Consider the following 24592-nt stretch of genomic DNA (forward strand, 5'->3'; position numbering starts at 1 on the left):
TAGTTTTAAAGGATTTATATCTTTTTGAAATAAAGAATACTGTTATATTGAATTCAAACGTAATATATGTGTTGTGTCTTTTATAATCTGTTCATTATTCAGGGACCAATTAATATGTAGATTATCTGTGCCTTTGGGTTCTCTTTTCCTAGTACTTTGAGAACATTAATCTTTGATTTTAGTCTTTGAAAAATGCAAGAGAAAAAAGCGACACAACAATTGTTTGCTGCTTATTAGCAGTTGTAATTAAGGTCCCTTGGAAAGTGACAGGTGCCGTGAACTAAAAAAAGTTTTACTTAAGCTCTGAGTTTTGTTTCTCCATATTATTCTTATTTCCTTACACAGTCAAGTTAATTTTATTGAAAATTCTTAATAAAAGTATTTTGTAGAGAATGATATAGCTATAAAGATATTCTCTTTTATTCTCTAACCTTTAAGAGAGATTAAAAATAATAATTCATAGTATTGTGATTTTTGCTTGGCCAGGAAAGAACATTAAATGTAAAAATCTAGAACTCAGAGGCAAAATAAATCAATTCCTGACTGGCAGGAAATGCAGGGAAGTAGTTAACTTAGTAACAGTGATGTTCTTCTAACTTCTTGAAAATAATACCCAAATTTGTGAATTCTAGTTTTGATGTTGTTCAAACGGGGGGGGGGGGGGGGTTTTGGTTTTTGGTTTTTTTTTTTTTTTGGTTATTTCTGGTATAGCAGGAAGCTCTAGGAAGGAAAATTTTAAATGGTTAATTGACATTTTAAACTTGAATTTAGACCTCAAAATTTTATCAAGTTGGCAGTCTTAAATATTTATAATCTGATACCTAGAAATACCTTTTTTTTCTTTCATGGTGGCAAATTTTAATATAAACTTTGTTCCCCAACTAGTTATCTCACTTTAAACTTTCAGCAAGCACAATGCCCTATTCTCAGTGAGAATCTGAGTTTCTTCACCTTGCTTTAATTCTTCCCTCACATATTGCCTGCTTACAGAACATGGCCTGTAGCCACAATCCCGTATGATCCTTTGCAAATAAGGATTATAGTAAATAAGGTCCATTCATATTAGAAGAGAATCACATGGGAGAAAAAGAACACTGCAGTTCTATTATGAATTTAATATATCTTATAGTGTTGGAAATATTTAATGGAATAATTTTTAAAAGCCAAAATTTGATCATTAGAGTTGATCAATAAAGTTTACATCTGTGGAAGAGCTCCAGACTGCCCTCTAGCACTTAGAGACAGCTGTCGCATGGTGCAGTGATCTCACATGTAAATTGGGATGGTTAATTATTAGGCTCCCAGAATTGTTATAAAATTGAGTTTCTGATATATCCAGAAACTTGATTACTTTTGTTGAACTGCTTATCAGTTAATAGCTTCTGGTAGAATTTGTTTCTGCTAGGAAATTCTAGACTGATGAGCAGTGCAATGCACTAGTCTTTGCTATGATTTATGTCTGATCCTGAGCTCTGTGGAATGTTCAAGTCACTCAGGGTATGAAAAGGGAGTTGGTTTGATTACTGATTATGCCCAGCCAGCTCACCTAGTTTGGTAGAGCCGCTTTCCAGATGCCTGTGATATTCTTGAGCAATACAAAAATGTCAAAAAAAAAAAAAAAAATTCAGTCTTAAGTAGACCACAGCCTAATCATTATAAGTTGATGGTTAGAATATAGTTGATTGTGGTAATAATCATATATGGCCATGAACAAAACTGGGCAGAGAACGTGGGCTAACTCAGCCCAGTGTGTTTGGGAACATTTTCACAAAAGAGGTTACATATATTTGCTGAGTTTTGAGTGAAACTGAACTGGTAGAAGTGGACAAGGACATTCCAAGCAGAGAGAATATCATCAGCAGAATCAATTCAGTGTTGTGACAGTATAGGATAGATGTGTATGAGGGCATGAAGGGGGCCCAAGAATGTGGTTGAAATCTGACTGGGAAAATCTTTGTATGCTAGACCAAGGATCTGACCTTAACCTCACAGACACTGGGCGCTAACAAGAAGTACCATGGTAAGACGGGGTGCCAATGAGGTAGCTGGGGAAGATCTCTCGGGCAACAATGTGGAGGATTGATGAGCTCAAGAGAGAGTGAGATGGTGAGCATCTGGAACTAAGTGACACAGCAATAGAAAGGCAGGGAGGGATTCAGACAGGAAAATAGAATTTAAGGCAAGTAGAAATACAGATATATGAGCACAGTAGAGTATTTAGTGAAATGCTAAATTATATAAAATCAAGTATCCAAATAGATGATACAAATGTGCCATGAGTGATTAGGAATGAGATTCCTAGAGGCTTTGGGTGATTTGAATAGGTTGAAGAAAGTAGGCAGAGCTTGCCAATCAGTCTTCATACATCTTTCTCTATTCTTAAATTTGGGGATCCTGATTTGGAGCAGAAAAAAGTGTTACTTTGGCATCTCGTGACTGAGGACTCAGGATTATCGGCATTTCTGTTTCTTCATTTGGGTGTTGAAATGCTTAAAGTTAAAGCTTCTTATCTTACTGCACATCACAGTCACAAATGCAGCTTCTAGGAGTTCCCATTGTGGCACAGCAGGTCAAGAAGCCGACATAGTGTCTGCGAGGATGAAGGTTCAGTCCCTGGCCTCACTCAACAGGTTAAGGATCCAGCATTGCTGCAAGCTCTGGTGTAGGTCACAGATCCAGTGTGGCTGTGGCTGTAGCTGTGGCATAGACCAGCAGCTGCAGCTCCAGTTGGACCCCTGGCCTGGGACTTATACTGCAGGTGTGGCCATAAAAAGAGTTAAAAAAAAAAATGGGCTTTCTGAACCACTAGGCTAAGGTGTTAGACCTGGTCATCTGTGTAAAGCTTCCAGGAATTGCTTTGTCCTGCTAGTAGCAGGATCCACTGGATTAAAGCAATTACAGGCTTATAGCAACCAGTAGTTGTATGACTAAAGCATGTAGTAGAAAATTTATTTGCTAGTATAGAAAACTTCTGCAAATTATTTAGAGAATGAATAGACTTCACAATTTTATTTTCTTGGAGTAATTATTGTGACTTCCCTTTATTGTATTGTAAATATATGAAACAACTACTTAATAGTTCTTAAGTTTTATTAATGTGATTTTATACACATACACACAAAATATATTTTAGATCAGTATTATGTTTTAAAGCACCTATTAACTTGTCCTTGCTTGTTTTTTTCCTAGTTTTGGTTTTGGAATAAGAACTTAATGTTTCATGAACTATCATGCTTTCTCCTTTAATCCTGCCTAATGTTAAATTTTGATTCTCATAGCAGCTATTTCTGCTATTAAAATTGTAAGTTAAGAAAATAAAGTTATTCTTTTTTTTTTTCTTGTCTTCTTGCTATTTCTTTGGGCTGCTCCCCCGGCATATGGAGGTTCCCAGGCTAGGGGTCTCATCGGAGCTGTAGCCCCCGGCCTACACCAGAGCCACAGCAGTGTGGGATCCGAGCCGCGTCTGCAACCTATGCCACACCTCACGGTGGCAACGCCAGATCGTTAACCCACTGAGCAAAAGGGCAGGGACCGAACCTGCAACCTCATGGTTTCTAGTTGGATTCGTTAACCACTGTGCCATGACGGGAACTCCAAGAAAATAAAGTTATTGTTAAAGCCATTTTTTATAACTGTAAACCTAACAAACAACATCTTGAGTATATTGTTAATAATTTCCTGAGCATGATGACTCATTGTTACGTGAGAAATCTAATTTTTTATCCATTTACTATGTTCATCTTTATAACTGTAATTTTAGAATTGTAGGGGAAATGTTAGTTCAGGTTGATAAGATAATACGTGAACCCTGTCCAGAATCTCACTGGCGTTGGGACAGGAAATTACTGTAAATGGATTTACCCGTATAATTGTAGTAAAGAATTCATTTGTTATAAATGGTTTGAATTTAGAGATTATGAGGGTAAGCTAAGAGACCTACCAAACTGGACATGGTATGCTAGAACTTCACTTTCTCTAACAGAGATATTTTGTTCATACATCTCAAAACAGTGTCCAAAAGGTCATCATCCTGGACTGGGAGTTTGGAGTTAGTAGATAGAAACTGTTACTTAGTAAGCAATGAGGTCCTACTGCATAGGACCAGTCTCTTGGGATCTATCATGTTGGAAGATAATATAAGAAAGGGAATATATGGGAGTTCCCGTCATGGCTTAGTGGTTAATGAATCCGAGTAGGAACCATGAGGTTGCAGGTTCGATCCCTGGCCTTACTCAGTGGGTTAGGGATCCAGCATTGCCTTGAGCTATGGTATAGGTTGCAGACATGGCTCGGATCCCCGCATTGCTGTGGCTGTGGTGTAGGCCAGTGCCTACAGCTCCAATTCAACCCCTAGCCTGGGAACCTCCATATGTTGCAGGAGCAGCCCAAGAAATAGCAAAAAGACAAAAAAAAAAAAAAAAAAAAAAAAAGAAAGGGAATATATGTATGTGTATGACCGGGTCACTTTGCTGTATAGCAGAAATTGGCACAACATGGTAAATCAGCTATACGCTAATAAAAAAATTTTATAAAAAGAAGAAAGGTTATTATCCTTCACATTAAATTACAAATTTAAACTCATTGCTAGTCAGTTGTTCAAATTTTAAGGATCTTAAGTTCAGTCTTTAGCAGCAGTACATACAAAATATGAGCTAAATCCTTGTAAGGAATTGAGCTCCTGTAATAGTTTTTCAGCTTCTCTCTTAAGCCAAATGCTTACTCTCATTCTCCTTCCTCCGCTGGGGTCTCAGCTCCTAGGGCCAGGCCTACCCAGGTACCCAGATAGGCCTTTTCTCCTTCCTTTTGGGAGAGGCTGCAGTTTGTCTTCATCCTCTCTTCCTTGCCTTATAGCTTTTCAGTCTTTTCAAAAGTCTATTCTATCAGTTCCTTTACTCCTCTAACTGCACCTGCCACTCATGACTTAAATTTAGGATTATCAGATGTAGAACAGTCATGAAAAAGTTTAAGGAAAGTATTAATGTTAGAGTTGGATCTTACTTATCCCATCTCTTACAAAATGAGTTCCTTTGTGGAAGTTTTATGCATGAATTTTAAATAATTCTATAGAACTAACCTATAGAATGTACATACTGTGCCTACTGTTAACAATATGACAGGCACCTCATTAACATTGTTTTATCTCTGAAAAAGAAAAGTGTCAAATTTTATTGAGGAGTTTAGTGAAAATGACTTCATTTGGTTACTTAGTCTTTGGATTCTCATGAAATAGTGTGAAATCTTAACCTCAAATATTCGGATTTGTATAATTTTGTCAGATCATTTGACATTTTGCCTTTGAATATCATCTTGAATTGTATTTTTATAAGATTAGTCTTTTCTTCAAATCTTTAATCACTCAAAGTTAAAATGTGCTTTTTATAAGAGAAACCAGATTAGTAGACATATATAGTAAACTTGATTTTTTAAATATAATTCTAAAACTTTTAATTAAAAAATTAATTTTCATGCTTGCCTTAGTGTGAATGAGAAACTCCACAAAAAGTGCTGTGAGTTTTGATTATTTTATGGTATCTGCTCGGCATTTTTAATACAGATTCTGTATTTCCTCCTGTTTATCTGTAGGATACTGCTATTGTTCATCCAGTTCCTATTCGTATGACTCCAAGCAAAATCCACATGCAGGAAATGGAACTTAAAAGAACTAGCAGTGGTAAGGAAGCTGTTGCTGGATTGTTTTTTAGATTAGCATCAAACTGGAGGACACAAGTAATCATTCTGTTTGAGCTCAGATTTCTTTTGTTAATAGTTTATTTTTTTAACATAGTACTTCTACAATTATGTATTTATTGTGGGAGTTTGTACTTATATACATTTTTAAAATTATATTACAATTTTTAAAAATAAAAGCAAGTTAAAGACATTTGGAAAATATGGCTTTTCTAATATCCTTTGAGCTTTTATGATCATTGTTGTGAATTTACATTTGAAGTATGTTCAAATTTTAACTGAAGAGATACGTATTAAGATGAATTTTGGTTTTGAAATTATACATTTTGCTTGAACTCTTTTGAAGTTTCTCCTCATCTTAAATCAAATGTGTTAGGTTTCTTAAAGGGAGATTTGTTTTATATTTAAGTCAACAACATAAATTACTTATTTTAGTTATTTATGTGGTGTTTTGTTTAACTGCCCTACAGGGATAAAATTAACAAAGTGTGAACATGCAGATTGACTTTTTGATTATATTTTCCATTGTGGCAGAAAACAAAATTATATGTAAAAAGTTTATATTTATTCTGGTAGAAATATTTTATCTCATATTTCATAGATTTACCTGCTACTTCTTTGGAGTATTGAAACAAAGTCTTACCTTGAATTCTGAAGTTTATTAATTTATTAATTCAGATAGCTGTATCTTGTATTTGTACCTATTAATTCTCTCCTAGATCATACTAATCCCACTAGCCCATTGCTTGTGAAAACATCTGACCTTTCAGAAGAAAATAAGATAAATTCATCAGTGAAATTTGCTTCTGGAAATACTGTAGGTAAGTGAGAGATAGCATTACTTCTCCCATTTGAAGTTTATTAAGTCTGGATTTAGAGTCTGAATAATTCAAATATATAGCCATTTAATGTTGTCTTCATTGAATAATGTAGAGAATACTCAATCTTATAAACACCGTACTCCCTATATGAATAAATGGTTGCCACTGCCACCAAACCCATTTTAAGGCAGACCTCCTGTTTGCCATCCCTCTTGCTTAGCCAGATTTAGTACATTGGCTCTTCCCCACTAGCTCCTTTCTTTCTCACAAGAAATTGTGTTTATATTCATTCATTCACCCAGTGTTAATGGAATGTTGTGTGCCAGGCTCTGTTCTTGACACTGAAGATTCATTAGTAAACAAAACAAAACAAAAAAATCTATGACTTTACATTCTATAGAGGAGATAAGAAGAAAAGGGGGGAAAAAGTAACTCATATCTTAGGAGGTAATTAACACCCTGGGAAAAAATAAAGTTGTGAAAGGAGAGAGGGAGTGACAGTTTAAATAAGGCGATCAAAGAAGGTCTTACCAAAAGGTGACATTTGAGTTAAAACTTGAAGGAGACTAGGGATCCTACTCTGTCAGCATCTGAAGGAAGGATGTTTAAGACACACGGAACAGTAAATATGAAGACCGGGTTTTGGAAAGGTGCCTTATTTACTTCTTCTGGGAATAGCAAGCAAACACCTGGAATAGAAGTAGTTAGTAAATTTGGCAGGCAGATGTGGCAAGTGGGAGAATAGCAACTTGGGAGCAGTGTAAGACTGACTTTTACTGTGTAAGATGAAAAGCCATTAGAAAGGCTTTTTTTTTATGCTCTCTTTAAGAGACACACTTTATTTTTTTTTAATTACCCAATGAAATTTATTACATTTATAGTTTGCAATTATCATCGCAACCCAATTTTGTAGCATTTCCATCCCAAACACCCAGCCCAACCCCCCCTCCCCATAGAAAGTTTGGATGGAGGAGTGACATAATCTGACCTTCCTTTTTAACAGGATCATTCTGGCTGCTGTATTGGTAATAGGCCAGAAAAAGGCAAGAGTTGAAACAGGGCAAGACCATTTTAGGAGACAGTTATGATAATACAGGCAAGAGAAGATGCTGGCTTGGCCTAGGGTGGTAGCAGTAGAAGTGCTAAGAAATGGTCAGATTCTGGATAGATTTTTATAGGAAAATGCCACAGGATTTGCTTACCTTTGTGATATAGAGTGTGAGACAGAGAGGAGTCAAGGGTGATTCAAGAGATTTTATGCCAGAGCAACTGGGAATTGAGGATATCTGTGACAGGAGGTTTATGGGGGAAGAGCTTGTACCAATTAAATGAATTTCTCAGTGATTTGAAAAGAAAAAGGAAAAGGATACATTCTGAAATGAAACTAAACCAAACAACCAGTCCCATCAATGTATAACTCTTGAAAATTATGTAGTAGCATTTTTTCAAATTATTCCTGGAGTTTCTATTTTAAAATTTCTTTATTGTGTCACAACTGTTAGTCTGCTTTTGAGATTCTCTGCTCTCTTGTGAGACTTGGAGGAAATTTAAAATAGTAATTTTATAAATTTTATTGTCTAAGCACATTTTATTCCCTTATCAAATTAAAAAAATTTTACATTAGCAATTTTTAAATTATTTTTTTACTTAAAATATTTCTAGTTCTTTAAAAATTAATTTTGTATTACAAAATCATTCACACTGTGCTTAAGTGTAATAAACAAAAATAAGAAAATGAAAATTATTCATAATCTCACTCTTACACAGATAACCATGATTAGCATTCATTGTCAACCTTAATCCTCATTCTGTGCATGCTATATTTTTATATGAAATGAAATTGTAATATATGTACTATTTTGTACCCTCCATCCATGTAACTTACTAATTTTGACTAGTTTTCTGTCATTAAATACAAATTTTTTTTAGATTGTAACTGTTCTCTGTGTATAGATTTTGTTGTATAATTAGGTCATGATTTATTTAAGATTATATTTAATTTTTTACAGTCAATAACACTGTGATGAAATGTCAACCTGTTAGCCAATCTTTGAATATCTCTAATTTGAAACAGTAATTTTAGTTATATTTGTTTAGGATACATATAGTAAAAAGTGAAAAAATGGTTATTACTAACAAATAGTATATATCCCATTTATCAGCAGATGGTTACAGTAGTTCAGATTCTTTTACTTCGGATCCAGAACAGATTGGGAACAATGTAACTCGCCAAAGGTCAGTGTTTCTGTCAATAAAAAGCATATTAAAATACCTTGTTTTATTTAAAGTCAAGTGTAGATTATTTTTCTCTATGTTTTATTTCTTCACTTCTCTAAAGGTTGTTAGGTTACCTGTTGATTTGTTTAAAAGGGAAATAACAAACTTTAATAGGAAAACAAAAGGAACCATTATGTCTTCTTGGTATTCTCTGGAAGGTTTAAAAAGAGCTGATAATTTCTTGGCAGTAGCAATGAATACAGTCCTTTTTGTAGCTCAGCAGTGAGAATCTCCTTAATTAAGACATGTGCAGATTTCCTTTTATAGCTTTAAGGGCAATTACCAAAGGAATTCAGTGTTTTAAAATGTCATCTGGAAGCACAGACCAGTGTTGGGCTACCCATCCACCCTAAAGATCTGCACTGCATGTAACTTCAGGCACAAACAAGAACAGGTGAGAGCAGGGTGAGGTTGTCAAGGGATCTAACTGCAAGGGCTTCACGTCCACTCCAAACTTCATAGGACAGAAGCATTTTCTCCCCTGCTTTTCACACATTATAAGGATCCTTTCACCACATACCTGGCGAGCTTCCCAAGAGCTCACATAGTCAAAAGGCTGCTTCTTCATATATCTGAGTTCTCATCATTTTGGATTGTAGTCTACTTTTTATTCCTATGAGGATCAGACTTCCAGAATCTTTAAGACTCTTTTCAGAATATGGAAGACTTCACTGGCCAATTAGTGAATCTTGAGAGAGAATTGAGCATGAGTGTAATCACCTATAAAATGAGGTGGCCTTTGGTAACACAGGAATGGGCACTTCACATAGTTGAGCTGGATTCTACCTCCGCTTATCAGACTTTAAGTTGAAAGCTAACCATATCTAAAGTAGAGTTTCTCTTTTATGAAAATAGTTTTTTGGGCTAATATTACTTTTAACTGAATGTGAAAACATTACACTACATTAGAAGTTTATCTTCAATTCATGTTAATAACTTATTTTTTTGAAATGTTATAGGTATAATTATACTTTATAAAGTTTATTTGCCATATTAAACGACTAGTTGAATGCACGTCATAGGCAGTACTCTTTGGTTTATTATGATACTGTATATCATCTGTTGAAAATGTCACACCAATAAAATCCTTTGCTGCTTAGCTAAGTTTGAAATCTTGAAAAGAAAAGTTCCAATACCAATAGCACAACCATTTGTAATGGGGAATTTTGCAGGTCTCAGTCAGGAACGTCGCCTGATAACACTGCACCACCACCTCCCCCTCCAAGGCCTCAGCCCTCTCATTCTAGATCATCATCTTTAGATATGAATCGGACCTTTTCAGTCACCACAGGTAGGGGTTAGAGAACCATAATATATGCTATATTAAATTAAAGATACCAAGTTTTTTAATATAAAGTTAAAAAGGTACACTGTATTGTACTTTATTTTCTCTTTATATATCTTATTTTTTTGATTGAAGAAAAATTTTGAATTGAAAAAATAGCAGATGAGAGGGAATTTCTTCTCTTTAATGACTTAGGTAAAATATGTTTGAGTTTGGAGTTCCCATCGTGGCGCAGTGGTTAACAAATCCGACTAGGAACCATGAGGTTGCGGGTTCGATCCCTGGCCTTGCTCAGTGGGTTAAGGATCCGGTGTTGCCGTGAGCTGTGGTGTAGGTGGCAGACACGGCTTGGATCCCACGTTGCTGTGGCTCTGGCGTAGGCCAGTGGCTACAGCTCCAGTGAGACCCCTAGCCTGGGAACCTCCATATGCCGCGGGAGCGGCCCAAGCAATAGCAGAAAGACAAAAAATAAATAAATAAAATAAAATATTTTTGAGTTCAAATGATAAAGATGAGACCCTGAAAGATGCCACTAGAAATTTTAGAAGAACAGAGGGTGACAGTGTTCTGTTTTGGATGTTATGAGTTTGGAATGTCTAAGAAAGGGAAATAATCAACAGGCCATTGGACTTGTGGGCCAAGAAAGATTGATGTATTATTTGAGAATCGTTTACATAGAAATGATAGACTGGAGCATTAAATGAAAAGAGAAAACTTGGAAGTCTTCGTGTTTGATAGCTAAAGAGCAGTCAGAAATATGGGAAGCAAACCAAAAAATGAATAGCGTTGTGGGAACAGGGAGCAAGAAGTCAAGAATGCCTCAGGCGATAGAACAAGAGAAGAACTGAGGTCTTAGAAATCTTTATCATTTGATCACGTTCAGCCTGTCTGTTCTACTAGGAAAGTAAGTATATATTTACTAAAAAGAAGACTATGTGTTCACACAGGACAGCAACAGGCTGGAGTTGTTGCCCAACCTCCTGCAGTGCCTCCCAGACCACAGCCCTCACAGGTAATTCTCGTAGGTATTCATTATTAAACATCAGTTGTTATAGTCCCCTCTATCAATTTGTCTGTTAGATATTCGATTCAATTCTAGAATTATTTTGAAGGTGGAGGATTTCATAATTATTATTCTTAATGTACATTTAATTCAGGGAAGCCAGGTCTTATTTTAGAAGATAAGAATTCTAATGATTTATTTTTTGAAGAAGCTTAAAAGTGAACCAAATGATAACGTCTTGACAAAGGAGGCTTTAGTGCGAAGCACAATGGATTGAGAGCTAGGAGAAGTCCATGTATGTCCTGGATCTAGCAGAGGACTCAGAGTGACCTCGCTGCATCCCCCTGAATGTGTTAGATGAAGGAAGTGTTAGATGACTTCTGCCCCCCTCCTTGGTTGACGTTATTTTCGTCTGCATAAAACTAGTATGTTCTGAGATAGAGTCTGCATTCTAGCTTAGTTTTATGTGACTGACTGACCTTTTTACATGATGAATTTGGTTGATTTTTCTGAATTAGATTCTTACAATGAAATTGGTTATTTGCAGGTTAAAAGATGGTTTCCTAATCATCAAAGATACTGAAATATTGAATACTGAATATTCCAGTATTTATTTTATCTAACGTGCCAACAGAAGTACATGTACTGGATAATGAGTTGGTCTCTTGTCTCAAGTGGGAAAGACAAATCTGTAAACAACAATCATAGAGGTGCTGCAGTAGACATATTTGTAAAATGCTTTGGCACAGCTTTCCTAGCTAGTAAAGTCAGGGATCACATGGAAAAGGACTAAGGAAATGAAGGTAGTTAGACTTGAGCATAGACTTGAAAGATAAAATGCTGTTTCTTGGGGAGAGAGGGCATTACCACCAGAAAGGCCATCCACAGTAAGGTAAGCCTGGCATTTTCTTCAGGGAAAAACCATTGAGTTCAGTACAACTAGAGAGATGGCAAAGGAAATTGAAGAGGTGGGAAAGGACAGAGCATTTCCTATATTATACTAAGAAGGAAGAATTTTTAAAAGATACAGGGAATTTTTAAAGAGTAAGCAAGGATAAGAAACTTCAGGAGTTCCCGTCGTGGCGCAGTGGTTAACGAATCCGACTAGGAACCATGAGGTTGCGGGTTCGGTCCCTGCCCTTGCTCAGTGGATTAACGATCTGGCGTTGCCATGAGCTGTGGTGTAGGTTGCAGACGTGGCTCGGATCCCGCATTGCTGTGGCTCTGGCGTAGGCCGGTGGCTACAGCTCCGATTCAACCCCTAGCCTGGGAACCTCCATATGCCGTGGGAGCGGCCCAAGAAATAGCAACAACAACAACAACAACAAAGACAAAAGACAAAAAAAAAAAAGAAAGAAAGAAACTTCAGACTTATTTCTGTAGCATCCTCTACTCCTTTGCATAGAACTTCTCACACTGTATTTTAATTCCTTTGTTTACTTACCTCTTAGGCACTAGACTCTCAGCTTTATTAGGGCATGGACCTTATTTGCTTGTTCACTATTATATCTGTAGTGTTTGATCAAAGTAAATATTCAATAAGTTTATTTTTCGATTGAAGGTTTTAGAAGAATTGATCTGGCCAAGGAGTGGAGGACGAACTGAGGGAAAGCACACTGGAGTGTCAGAGACTAGTTAGAGCACTGCTTTACTTTTTTTTTTTTTTTTTTTTTTTTGTCTTTTGTAGGCCCGCCCCTGCAGCATATGGAGGTTCCCAGGCTAGGGGTCGAATCGGAGCTGTAGCCATCGGCCTACCCCAGAGCCACAGCAACTCGGGATCCAAGCCACGTCTGCAACTTACATCACAGCTCACAGCATCACCAGATCCTTAACACACTGAACGAGGCCAGGGATCGAACCCGCAACGTCATGGTTCCTAGTTGGATTCATTAACCACTGAGCCACGAGGGCAGCTCCAGAGCACTGCTTTACATTTTAAAAACAATCTTTTTAGAAACATAAGGAAACTTTTGTTGTTGTTTTGTTTTTTGTCTTTTTGAGGCAGCACCTATGGCATACAGAGGTTCCCAGGCTAGGGGTTGAATCAGAGCTTTAGCCGCTGCCCTACACCACAGCCACAGCAACTGGGGATTTGAGCTGCATCTGTGACCTGCACCACAGCTCATGGCAACTCTGGATTAACCCACTGAACAAGACCAGGAATTGAACCTGCATCCTCATGGGTACTAGTCAGATTCATTTCCACTGAGCCATGATGGGAACTCCTGAAACATTTTTAAAAATAACTTTTTTAAAGAACAAATGTTTATGGATTGGCCCAATTCAGAAAAAAAACGGATGCAAGGAATAGAACAAAATAGATGTGAGGGAAGAATCAGAAGTTAGGGCCAGACCTTTCCCTCTACTTTGATGTACTTTCTTGGCAGTAAGAATATTGTAAAAGTATCTTTTCTGTTGGAGGTTTAAATTTTTTCAGTATCTTAGCATTTCACTTAAGGTTTTTTAGAGCTAAATGTTACTGTAGCTCTCCTCCCTGGATTTTCAGATAATAAAACAGAGCATCCTTATAGTAAATTTTCAAAAAAAAAAAAAAAAAGGCTACTCTGTGACGTTGAACACAAATTAAATCTGTGCCCCTCTTTTCTGAACCATCATGTAGGCTCCTGGTCCCGTTGTGCATCGCCCAGTGGATGCTGATGGCCTGATAACTCACACCAGTACCTCACCTCAGCAGATACCAGAACAACCAAATTTTGCAGATTTCAGCCAGTTTGAAGTATTTGCTGCATCAAATGTAAATGAAGAACAGGATGATGAAGCTGAGAAACATCCAGAGGTCTTGGTTAGTTTTCAAGATTCTTTTGAGAATTTTCCCATATCATGTTCATAGGCGGTTTTTAAAAAGAGGAGCATATAAAAGAGATAATATAGACGACATCAGTGAGTAAAATATCTGATGCTCCTTCTTTTAGAGAATTTATATTCCCTAGGTCAGTGCTTCTCAGTTTCTTATTGGCCTCAGATACCTGCTGGTTGCAGTAAAATACTTGCTCGGAATCAAAATCTGGGTAAAGGGTAGCTGTCACATGAAAAGACGCCAACAGAACCGTCTAGTCCTGGTGAAAATACTGTTCTGGGAGTTGCATCTTAACACTAAGCATCTGTGAAATTTGATGAAGATTTCCGTATAGTAAGAAGCTATGATTACCAGTTTGTATGAGAGTGAGTCACTCTGTGGGATTGCATCTTAATGCTAAGCATTTGATTATGTGATTTGGTGAAGATCGTATGAGAGTGTAAGTCACTTTAGTTAGATAGACTTGCAGACTGTAGGATGTCAATATTTAATTTTTGTAGACAGTGTTCTTAGAGACTCTAGTTCTGGTAGCAGGAACTTCTCTAGGGATCCTTGTCCTAAGTGTAAATGTGGAGCTGGAGGGAACAACTGATTGTCTCAGCTTATACTGAGCTTATCTAACAGATCTAAAAATCTGCTTATTTGACTGGCATAATTTAGACAAAGGTTTCTTATAGATTTGACCTGTGGAAACTTTTCTACTAGTTTATACTAGCCACTTCAATCCTCTTAAATTCCTGCCTGGCCTGAGGCCGCTAGGGGAATGGGCTGCACCTCCAGGAAGGCAGGGTGGGTCTCTGGGGAATACAGGTGTGCACGGGGTACTGCTCCTCACTCCCCTGGGATGGATGCTTCCCTCCCCCAACCCAAAGAACTCCCCAGACAGTGCCAGATCCTCAGCTGTCCCTACCCCCTCAGAGATCTGGTACCTCCCCTCTCTGCCCTTCGGTAGTAGAGAATGATCATTTTACAAGATATTCTCAAATTCCTTCTCATCTTCTGCTCCAATTTCTTTGTCAAAATGAATATTTTATAAATACTTTATTCTCTGATTTGTTACATGTATTTGTGCATATGTTTATTATATATAACTTATAATAATAATAATAAATTCATCTCTAGGTTGAAAAAGCTTCTGATCCTGCAAGTTCCCTTCGAGTTGCCAAAACAGATAGTAAAATTGAAGAAAAGACAGCTGCTATTGCTCCCGCCAATGTGGTATATACCAAACTCTTTTTTTTTTAGTATTGATCATTTCATACATACAAAAGTTATATGAAATAACTTGATAATCTCAGAAATAAAGTTAGAGATCATCTAATCCATTTCACTGCCTTTAGCTGTAATATGTTTAGTCTATCTCAGAACAAAATTTGCCTGTTTAGGAGTTCCTGTTGTGGCTCAGTGGTAACAAACCCCACTAGTATCCATGAGGGCATGGGTTCGATCCCTGGCCTTGCTTAGTTGGTTAAGGATCCGTTGTTGCTGTGGGCTGTGGTGTAGATGGCTGCTCAAATCCCACATTGCTGTAGCTGTGACATAGGTCAGCAGCTACAGCATCATTTCGACCCCTAGCCTGGAAATTTCTATATGCCGCAGGTGTGGCCCTTAAAAGGCAAAAAAAAAAAAAAAAAAAGATTTGCTGTTTAAAAATTCTAGATGATAGTCTATCATCTATGTTAATGCATGCCACAGGTGGTCAGATTCTTCCAAATTATATGAGGTAGAACTTTTGTGTTTATCATATGCAGTTTATTTTATTGCAGTTCTGAGTATAATAAGGAAGAGTTATCAGCCCTCTAAGGTTAATGTTATACTCTGCTCTTTTTCTTTAACTGTCTTAATAACTTTTGCCAGTGTTTTACTGTGAGAATTTTTAAACATACAGAAAAGGTGAAAGAATTTTACACTGTACAACAGTAAACCCACATCTTGATTGTACCATTAATATTTACTATATCTTTCATATAGTTGTATTGAGATATAATTGACATATAGCACTATATAAGTTTAAGATATATAGCATAATGATTTGATTTGCATACATCATGAATGACTATTATAGTATGTTTAGTGAATATCTGTCATCTCATATAAATCCAGAATTAAAGAAATAGAAGAATATATATATTTTACACTGCGTTAATATACTTGCTCTATGTCTCCATCCTTCTATCTATAGCAGTCCTTCTTATCTGTTATTTGCATGTCAAAGTAAGTTACAGTTATCAGAATACTTCCTGTTGAGAGAAAAATTTTGGTAATTTTTTTTCTGTTATCCTTGAGATATCCCCAATAATTAGTAAAACAGCATGTGTTTCTGAAAGTGCTTAAATTCTACTTTCTGGACACTTTATTTTTTATTACATTAATAATTCTATGTTTTTTAAATAGTGAATTTTACTTTTGTCAGCTAATGGCAGCAAATTAAAAATAGCACTTAAAGAGATGGCGGTGGTCTCTTATTTTTGTTTTACTAATAGGTCATATCAGATTATGGTAAATAGCAAAATACTGTTTTGATTCTGTGGAGGACAGATTTACAGTTTCCAATAAATACATCTACTCATCTTCAAGAGTTATAATTATTGTGCATCTTAGTGATGGGTTTTTAAAGAATTGCCTAGCTTTCTACTTTGTAAATTTTTTTACTCATTAAGATAATATATCTTAGGATTTTCGAGTAAGCAATCCTATGGTGATAAGGGATGCATAGTTCTGGAGCCTCCCTTTTATAGTTATTGGACAATTATGTTTTGAGCAGGTATCATGTTTGTTAAAACTGAATATTATAGCCTTAAGTCAGAATTTGGGCCTCAAGGAGTTTATGTCACTCTTTTAAAACAATTGTCTAGTAGGTACCTTTATAATTATGATGTTACTAGGAACATCCTTTCCAAATTATAATTTAACTTTTGCCTGCCACAAATATATAAATTGTTTTAAAGCAGGACGAGTGACTCTTAATTTTTGTAGAATGAACAGATTAAAGCATATGATGTTGGCAAAGTAACTGTGAATGTCCTCAAGAAATGCTCATTATGAATGAAATTCTTGTCTTCTAGAGCAAAGGTACAACACCTCTTGCTCCACCACCTAAACCTGTTCGAAGAAGATTAAAATCAGAAGATGAATTAAGGCCAGAAATTGATGAGCATACACAAAAGACAGGTGTCCTAGCTGCTGTTCTTGCATCACAACCTTCTATTCCTAGGTAATCAGAGCCATTCCTAAATACATTTAATTACTAGAACAAAAAGCATGGCAAAATGAAAAATATCAAACTGAAAGAAACTGTGGTCAGACTAATCCTATAGTTGAGAAGAGGTTCTTAACTGTTCCTCTTCAAGAGTTTCTCACTTATGAGTAGGCAGAATATTCTTCTCACTTTTTTCTTCTATTATTAAGTACAATTCCAGTTCAATTTTAACACCCTATTGGAAACCCTAGGACAGATTTTTTTTTTTTTAATTATAGTACACATTGATGTTTCTAGACCAGGAATCAGCATACCAGGGCTCATGGACTAAAGTCAGCCCATGGCCTGTATTTGTAAGGCCCATGAGCTAAATAAGTACGGGCTTTTACATTTTTGTAGAAAAGAGAAGCAAGCAAGCAAGAAAAGAAACGAGAATATTCACCAAAAATAGTATGGCCCACAAAGCCTAAAATGTTTACTATCTGGCCATTTACAGAAAAGTTAGTTAATGACTGCTCTAGACTGACTTAAACTCAGATGATTCTTCAGAATAATAACCATTAAAATAGTAACAACAGGAGTTCCCGTCGTGGCTCAGTGGTTAACGAATCCGACTAGGAACCGTGAGGTTGCAGGTTCAATCCCTGGCCTTGCTCAGTGGGTTAAGGATCTGGCTTTGCCGTGACCTGTGGTATGGGTCACCGACACGGCTCGGATCCCGTATAGCTGTGGCTGTGGTGTAAGCCAGCGGCTACAGTTCCGATTAGACCCCTAGCCTGGGAACCTCCATATGCTGCGGGAAGCAGCCCTGGAAAAGGCAAAAAGACCAAAAAAAAAAAAAAAAAAAAAAAAAAAGTAACAACAGAAAACAAGCCTCTCCTAAAGCTTAGATACTTTTGGTTGACCATTAACACTGAACAGTCGAGGTTGAGCTGTGCTAACAAGGTGAAGATGCGCCCTCTGCGTTCTGCTTAGAGACAGATCAGGGAAGAGGGAAGAGAATTTAAGGTAAAAATAAAGGTTATGGGTTTTTTTGCTCTTTATCTTCTCAGGTCTGTTGGGAAAGATAAGAAAGCTATTCAGGCATCAATTAGACACAATAAGGAAACCAACACAGTTTTGGCCAGATTGAATAGTGAATTGCAGCAACAATTAAAGGTAATGTAGTTTCTGAATCTTTATTTAAGAAGTTCCATGGACTCAAAGCCTCTCAGAGTTGAACGAGAACTTAGAGGTGATCCAACAATTCTTATGCTAGTATGAAACTTTCCATGTAGCAAGAGAAGTTTGTATCTAAAGTGTTTTATACACCTTTAAGTCTTTTAATATTAGAAAGAATTGTCTATACTCAATTCTGGTATGATTGCCTTGTATGACTGCCTTATCTTACACATATACGAGGCATCATTTTCCTTTAAGGATCCTTAACTTTCATAATGAAATCCATTGTGACCTCAGGTACCTCTAATATCATATATGTGGTTCTCTACAATTTAATTATAAAATAATTTGAGTATTGTTAGTTCATCCTTTTATCAAAGACAACCAGATTCTATTAAAGGGACTTAAATGGGGCTAAAGAAGAAGAGGAATGGGGGCAATTCAGACCATCTCTAAGATGGAAAAGAAAAGACGCCCCTTAAATAGAAATGGTGCTTAGGGCCATTGTGTCCTCCTGCACTCCTGTCATCTATGCTTGAGAGGAATGGGTTTGTTTTTCTTACTTTTTATGGCTAACCATGATTTCTTTAAATCCCTACAAATAAAATTAACAGCCAGAATTAATTATGGTTCTCCAAATTATTAAGCATTCACATCTTGTAAAACAAGGGTTCTCAAACCTTAGAGTGTATGTACTTAATTTGAGGGCATGTTAAAATGCAAGTTCTGACCATGTCAGGTATGGTGTGGGTCTTGAGAATTCTGCAATTTCTAATAAGCTTCCAGGTGATGAAGATGCTGCTGGACTCTGGCCCCAATTTTGGGTAGCAAGGTTTTAAACCACAAAAATGAGTCCATGGAAATGTAAAATGAATAGAGTTAGTGCAGTCCCATAACATTCTGTTCATATCCCTTACCTAGCGTGTATCACATTGTCCACATCTGTGTCACATTTGTCGCTCTGTCGTACTTAAACATAACTCAGTGAGGGTAAATCATTTATTTGTGTTTAGGGTGACAAACATATATTGGTCAAACTATGATACTTCTGAGAGAAAAGAGGGAGAGAATGTGTTAATATTTAGGCCAGGACATGAGAGATAAACTGGGACTGTCCTAGACAGACCTGTAACCATGTTGTCTTTATACCCAAAACCTAGCACAAGTTAGGCATTTGATAAATATTAAAAATGTAATATTTATATAACTTTTTGATCAAACAAAATAATTTGTAGCTATTTTATGATTATGAAATTGGCCCATTGTAAAGGAAGAATGTAAAACTAATAATGACAAGCTTGCTAGTACCATACCTTGAAGATGGAAATTTTGTTAATGCATGTTGCTCTGAAGAACTAGGGGAAACCATAGAAATGTATACGGGAGCTATTTTAAAAGTCAGTTTGTGGGTTCATTATCTCTGGGAATAGAAAATAGGAAGAGGTAGTTCTGGTTAAAACATGATTCGATCAGTGTGATAGAGAAAAAAAAAAGGAAAGTGGATGAATTGGAAGTTGTTGGCTATCTGAAAAGACTGCTCAGAATCAACAGCAATCAGAAATTCTGATTTGAAATACATTTATTCTTTGTGAAACCAAAACTCAAAATGAGGTTCAAGAGTTGTAATGACCAGATATAATCACCAGGGGAAAGAATCTACGTTAATAGATTCATCCATCTGCAGTTACTGCAAGGGAGAGGCTTTATGCAAAATTCATGCATATATTATATACATGTAAGATATGATTATGTTTCTAAAGTGAAATATCCTTTTAAAATATGAGCAGCTGTCCCATTCTCATCTTAACAAATTTAAATTTTTCTGTCAATGCAGAGCTATTGTTAGATGTGCCTTCATTTTTGTATATGCTGAAGCATAACTTAGCTTTGCATCTTTTTCAGGATGTCCTTGAGGAGAGAATTTCCCTGGAAGTTCAACTGGAACAACTTCGACCATTCTCTCACCTCTAAGCCAATTGCCGTTAACTGTGAACATACCCATTTTTAAGCGGTTTTGGGTTCAAAGCCAATTTGGAGACCCAGACATTCAGTTCACTGCTTAAATTCAGCATTAAATTTTATGATTCTGTTTTGCCCTATATGTCCACCAATGTATTTAAGTATCTTTTATTTTTTAATTTCAACAATAAAAAGGTCAGGATGACTTTTTCTGGAGGGTGTATTGTGTTTGTTGACAGAGCCCGCCCTGGTCATGCCGTAACATTTAGGAATACATACCTAAAATGGGCCCATTATGCTTATGTGGCCAAAACCTCACACTGATTAGGCTTCTCATTTACATCTCAAGCACAGACTCAGAAGTTTGCAAAAGGAGACAAAATAAAATAAACTGTCAATTTTTTAGGTTTAATACTTAACATAAAGCACCCATATTGGTTTGTAAAAATCTTTAAAATGAGTTTCTAATTAGATTTTTCATGTGAAAGCACTATTTTAGATAAGGCGTCCTTTAACCCTAAGCTCTGTAGTAATCCAGTTCTTCAAGAGTCATATGGTACTTTCAGACTTTTTCCGTGTCAACCTGGGGGTCAGATTTTATGTTTCCGTTGTGAAAAGTTGATCTGTTTCACCTGTGACTTAAACTTTTGTGTAAGATTTTAATTTAGCAGCAGTCATGTAAACTTATGAAATAACCATGAAGACAGGACTTTGTCCCCTAGAAGCAAGGGGAAAGTGTTGATACCACAAACAAAATAAGTACTATCCAGCTTACAAACATCACCACTTTTGCATGATTTATGCACTTAACTCTGAATTAGAAGTTTATACTCATCAGTCTTTGCAAGTTTTTTCACATAATATTTTTAAAACTTCTGAGGACCTCAATTATTTACAGAACAAGTGGAAATTCCTTACGATTTCTAGTTTACTTTTAGCTATCTTATCACCCATTCTTTTGCCATAGATAAGTTTTTCCTGTTAACAAAGGGTTTAAGTGTGCCCTATTGAGGATGATGTCGTGTCTCAGAATTTGTTTTGTGTTATATATTTACATTTTGATTACATTTGTAAATTTGCATTTATTGCTAACTAACAGCAGATACTCCTTTCATGGTTTATTCTGTTTGTGGAATCATAGATGTTAAGCTGCATGGATATATCAAAAGAATCAAAAGTGTGATTTTACACTAATAAAACAGTATTTTAACTCTTGTACAATTTTTAACAAGTTAAATTTTTAAGAATTATTTTTTAAAAATTTCTTTGGAGTTCCTGTTGTGGCTCAGCAGTAACAAACCCAACTAGTATCCATGAGGACACAGGTTCAATCCCTGACCTCATTCAGTGGGCTAAGGATCCGGCATTGCCGTGAGCTGTGATGTGGGTCATAGACGTGGCTCGGATCCCACCTTGCTGTGGTTGTGGCATAGCTCATCAGCTACAGCTGATTCAACCCCTACCCTGGGAACTTCCATTTGCTGAGTATGCAGCCCTAAAAAGACAAAAAATAAAAATAAAAAATTTTCTTTGTGGCCATGCCATGGCATGCAGTTCCTAGGCGAGGAATCAAACCTGTACCACAACAGCAACCTGAACCACAGCAGTGATGATGCTAAATCCTTAACCCACTGAGCCACCAGGGTACTCTTCTTTTTCTCTGTTTTAAAACAGAATTGTCTTGATTTGTTTTATTTTTTACTCAGCAAAATTCCATTACAGGAAAGTTTTGTTTTTATTTTTGTTTTTTAAAAGTTTCCTCCCCCAGCCCCCCCAACAGCCTTCTATTTTAGCAGTGTAATACATTTTTAAATCTTTTTATTTGAAAGATCTAAGAATTTAATTTTGCAACAAATGAACCCTTAAAAAAGTACAGAAAACTTTTTAGTACTTCATAGTGGTAATATTTTTAATGCTCTCTGGAGGAGTATATTTATATTAAGGATATTAGGTGACAAGTTTTTTAGTACATTACCATTTATATTTCTTACACATATTTTTTAAAATCAATAACTATTTCATGAAAATGATAAAGATGTTCAGTAAATCACCAACAGATTAAAACATTTCTCTAGACTGATCATTTAAGAAGCACTCTTTATTATTATTTCATTTTTTATTTGATCATAATACAAAACTTTACCCAGTATCCTTATTCTGTCTTAGGTTTTGTCAATCAAATTAAATAATACTGTCCATGAAAAATAACTACCAAAATACGTGGCTCAAAAGTTTGTATTCAAATTGTTCCTTTCACATAAATGATCATAGATGATAAAGTATAAAATTAGGAGGAACTTTATGGGTAATCCTAGTCCATCCATCATCCATGGGAGAAATAATTATTCTTCTTACTGCATCTTCTGGAACAGAAAATACATGCTGTCTGTCTTTGCCGGGGCAGATCGGCACCCTTGACATTCTAAGTCCAAGCTTACTTTTCTATACTACTTTTGATGGCATTTTGGAGTACTGACAACCATAGGAATTTATCATCCTCAACTTCGGTAGCACAAATCCACTCATGTTTTGGACCTTGAAGAATAAATGCATTCCTGATATCTGCAAAAAAAAATTTGAGGTACACAAATTAATCCTTGTAGATAACAAACAAAAGGAGAAAATGTTTTAAAATTCAATAACTCTGGTGTAGGCTGGCAGCTACAGCTCCAATTGGACCCCTAGCCTGGGAACCTCCATATGCCGCGGGAGCGGCCCAAGAAATGGCAAAAAGACAAAAAAAAAAAAAGGAAAAAAATAAAAAATAAAAATCAATAACTGACCAAAGTCCTCTTGAAGAATTTTTTGAAAATTTAAAAGTGATTCAAAGAAATACAAATCCAGCTGAGAATATAACTACCTAAGTTACTGAATAATTCAAATATATGGTAGTCTAAAATAATTGTCTTAATAATTGTTTAAATTTTTTTTCAGGGCCGCACCTGTGGCATATGGAGGTTCCCAGGTTGAATCAGAGCTGCAGCTGCCAGCCTACACTTTAGCAATGCCAGATCTGAGCCGTGTCTGTGGCCTACACCACAGCTCAAGGCACAGCCAGATCCTGAGCCTACTGAGCAAGGCCAGGGCTCAAACCCACATTCTCATGGATACTAGTGGGGTTCATTACTGCTAAGCCACAACAGGAACTCCTATGATTGCTTTTTTTTTTTTTTTTTTTTTTTTTTTTTGTCTTTTTGCTATTTCTTGGGCCGCTCCCGTGGCATATGGAGGTTCCCAGGCTAGGGGTCTAATCGGAGCTGTAGCTGCCAGCCTACGCCAGAGCTACAGCAACAGCAACGCATGATCCCGCATGATCCGAGCCGTGTCTGCAAGCTGCACCACAGCTCATGGCAACGCCGGATCGTTAACCCACTGAGCAAGGGCAGGGACTGAACCCGCAACCTCATGGTTCCTAGTCGGATTTGTTAACCACTGTGCCACAACGGGAACTCCTGATTGCTAAATTATAATTAGCAATTACTTTTCAAAACTGATAGGGGTTGACATTGAATGCTCACTCTTCGCTTACATTATGTTGTGACCTAAAGCCTAGCTGATTAAGGAGAGATGAATGGTGACATCCGTGAACTCTAACCATACCCAGTGGTTATGGGTAACTAACCCTTTTTACCTGAGTTTGTCTTCTAGGTGGAAACATTTATTCCCACATTAAATGTTCTTTTTTTCTTATGCTCAGACTTTAAATGGGGCTGAAGCTAATGGAAAGCAGTCTGTTTAGATTAGTTCCTTCTCTGAGATCTTGGTTCTAGCTTTAACCTTAAGTCCTGCCTTCACATGCAGTGAAAAATATTAGAATGAGAGGGGTTTGGCATAACAAATATAAGAAAGAGATATGGATCTTTTTTTAAATAGTAAGATAAAAACTAAAAATAGGTACAGTAAGTTTAAGTAGCATTTCTTTTTGTAACATATTTCTATTGAGAGTGTTATAAATGAAATGTTTGTTACTAAACATCACTTGCAAATCAATCTTTTATAGGACTCTCAAAATATGAACTTACAGAAGAAAAAGTACAGTCAGACCTGTAATAATCACGTAGTCCTTGTAGAATGGAAAAGTAATAGATGAAACTCCAAACTGTAACATCTATAAGCAAAATAGAGTAGTACCTAAGGATTCCAGCTCACAATGGTATATAGGCTTATGTCTCCCTTTGTGTTTTCTAAAAGCTGTTTTCCTAATGTCTAGTGTGTGTGTCTGATGATGCCAGCATTCCTTTGTTTTGCTGTTCCAGAGGTAAGTGAAAATTTATATTAATGAAATCCTGAAAATTTGGGGGAAATTATTGGCAAACTAGAAAATTCCAGTCTTCTTCCTGCCTTTCTATTTTAATAGCTAATGAGGTTTAGCTTTCTAAAG

At 36.3% G+C, this 24592-nt stretch overlaps 2 protein-coding genes across 26 annotated transcripts in view; one reads left to right on the forward strand and one right to left on the reverse strand.

Annotated features, from left to right (window-relative positions):
* REPS1 (RALBP1 associated Eps domain containing 1) overlaps nucleotides 1-20421 on the forward strand; it is an 83997-nt gene extending 63576 nt beyond the window's left edge. For 10 of the 20 annotated variants that reach the window (XM_085025091.1, XM_005659169.4, XM_021087338.2 and 7 more), the window contains 10 exons: nucleotides 5584-5671; nucleotides 6408-6509; nucleotides 8672-8744; nucleotides 9959-10077; nucleotides 11019-11083; nucleotides 13695-13877; nucleotides 15015-15110; nucleotides 16958-17106; nucleotides 18144-18249; nucleotides 20155-20421. In XM_085025091.1, the coding sequence (XP_084881217.1) occupies nucleotides 5584-5671; nucleotides 6408-6509; nucleotides 8672-8744; nucleotides 9959-10077; nucleotides 11019-11083; nucleotides 13695-13877; nucleotides 15015-15110; nucleotides 16958-17106; nucleotides 18144-18249; nucleotides 20155-20223 (1050 nt within the window). In that variant the 3' untranslated portion in view covers nucleotides 20224-20421. The remainder of the gene's footprint in view (nucleotides 1-5583; nucleotides 5672-6407; nucleotides 6510-8671; nucleotides 8745-9958; nucleotides 10078-11018; nucleotides 11084-13694; nucleotides 13878-15014; nucleotides 15111-16957; nucleotides 17107-18143; nucleotides 18250-20154) is intronic. The other 10 variants (XM_085025119.1, XM_005659170.4, XM_085025041.1 and 7 more) reach the window with 1 other exon arrangement.
* A 1671-nt stretch (nucleotides 20422-22092) lies between these two features.
* Nucleotides 22093-24592, reverse strand: part of ECT2L (epithelial cell transforming 2 like) — a 79739-nt gene continuing 77239 nt past the window's right edge. For 5 of the 6 annotated variants that reach the window (XM_085025030.1, XM_021087372.2, XM_013992524.3 and 2 more), the window contains one exon: nucleotides 22093-22773. In XM_085025030.1, the coding sequence (XP_084881156.1) occupies nucleotides 22646-22773 (128 nt within the window). In that variant the 3' untranslated portion in view covers nucleotides 22093-22645. The remainder of the gene's footprint in view (nucleotides 22774-24592) is intronic. The other variant, XR_014845391.1, reaches the window with a different exon arrangement.

The sequence above is a fragment of the Sus scrofa genome, chromosome 1 (genome assembly GCF_054392235.1).
Source record: "Sus scrofa isolate SSC_HxYL_T2T_F1_AM1 chromosome 1, Sscrofa_HxYL_maternal_Yorkshire_Landrace_v2.0, whole genome shotgun sequence".
Lineage (NCBI taxonomy): Eukaryota > Metazoa > Chordata > Mammalia > Artiodactyla > Suidae > Sus > Sus scrofa.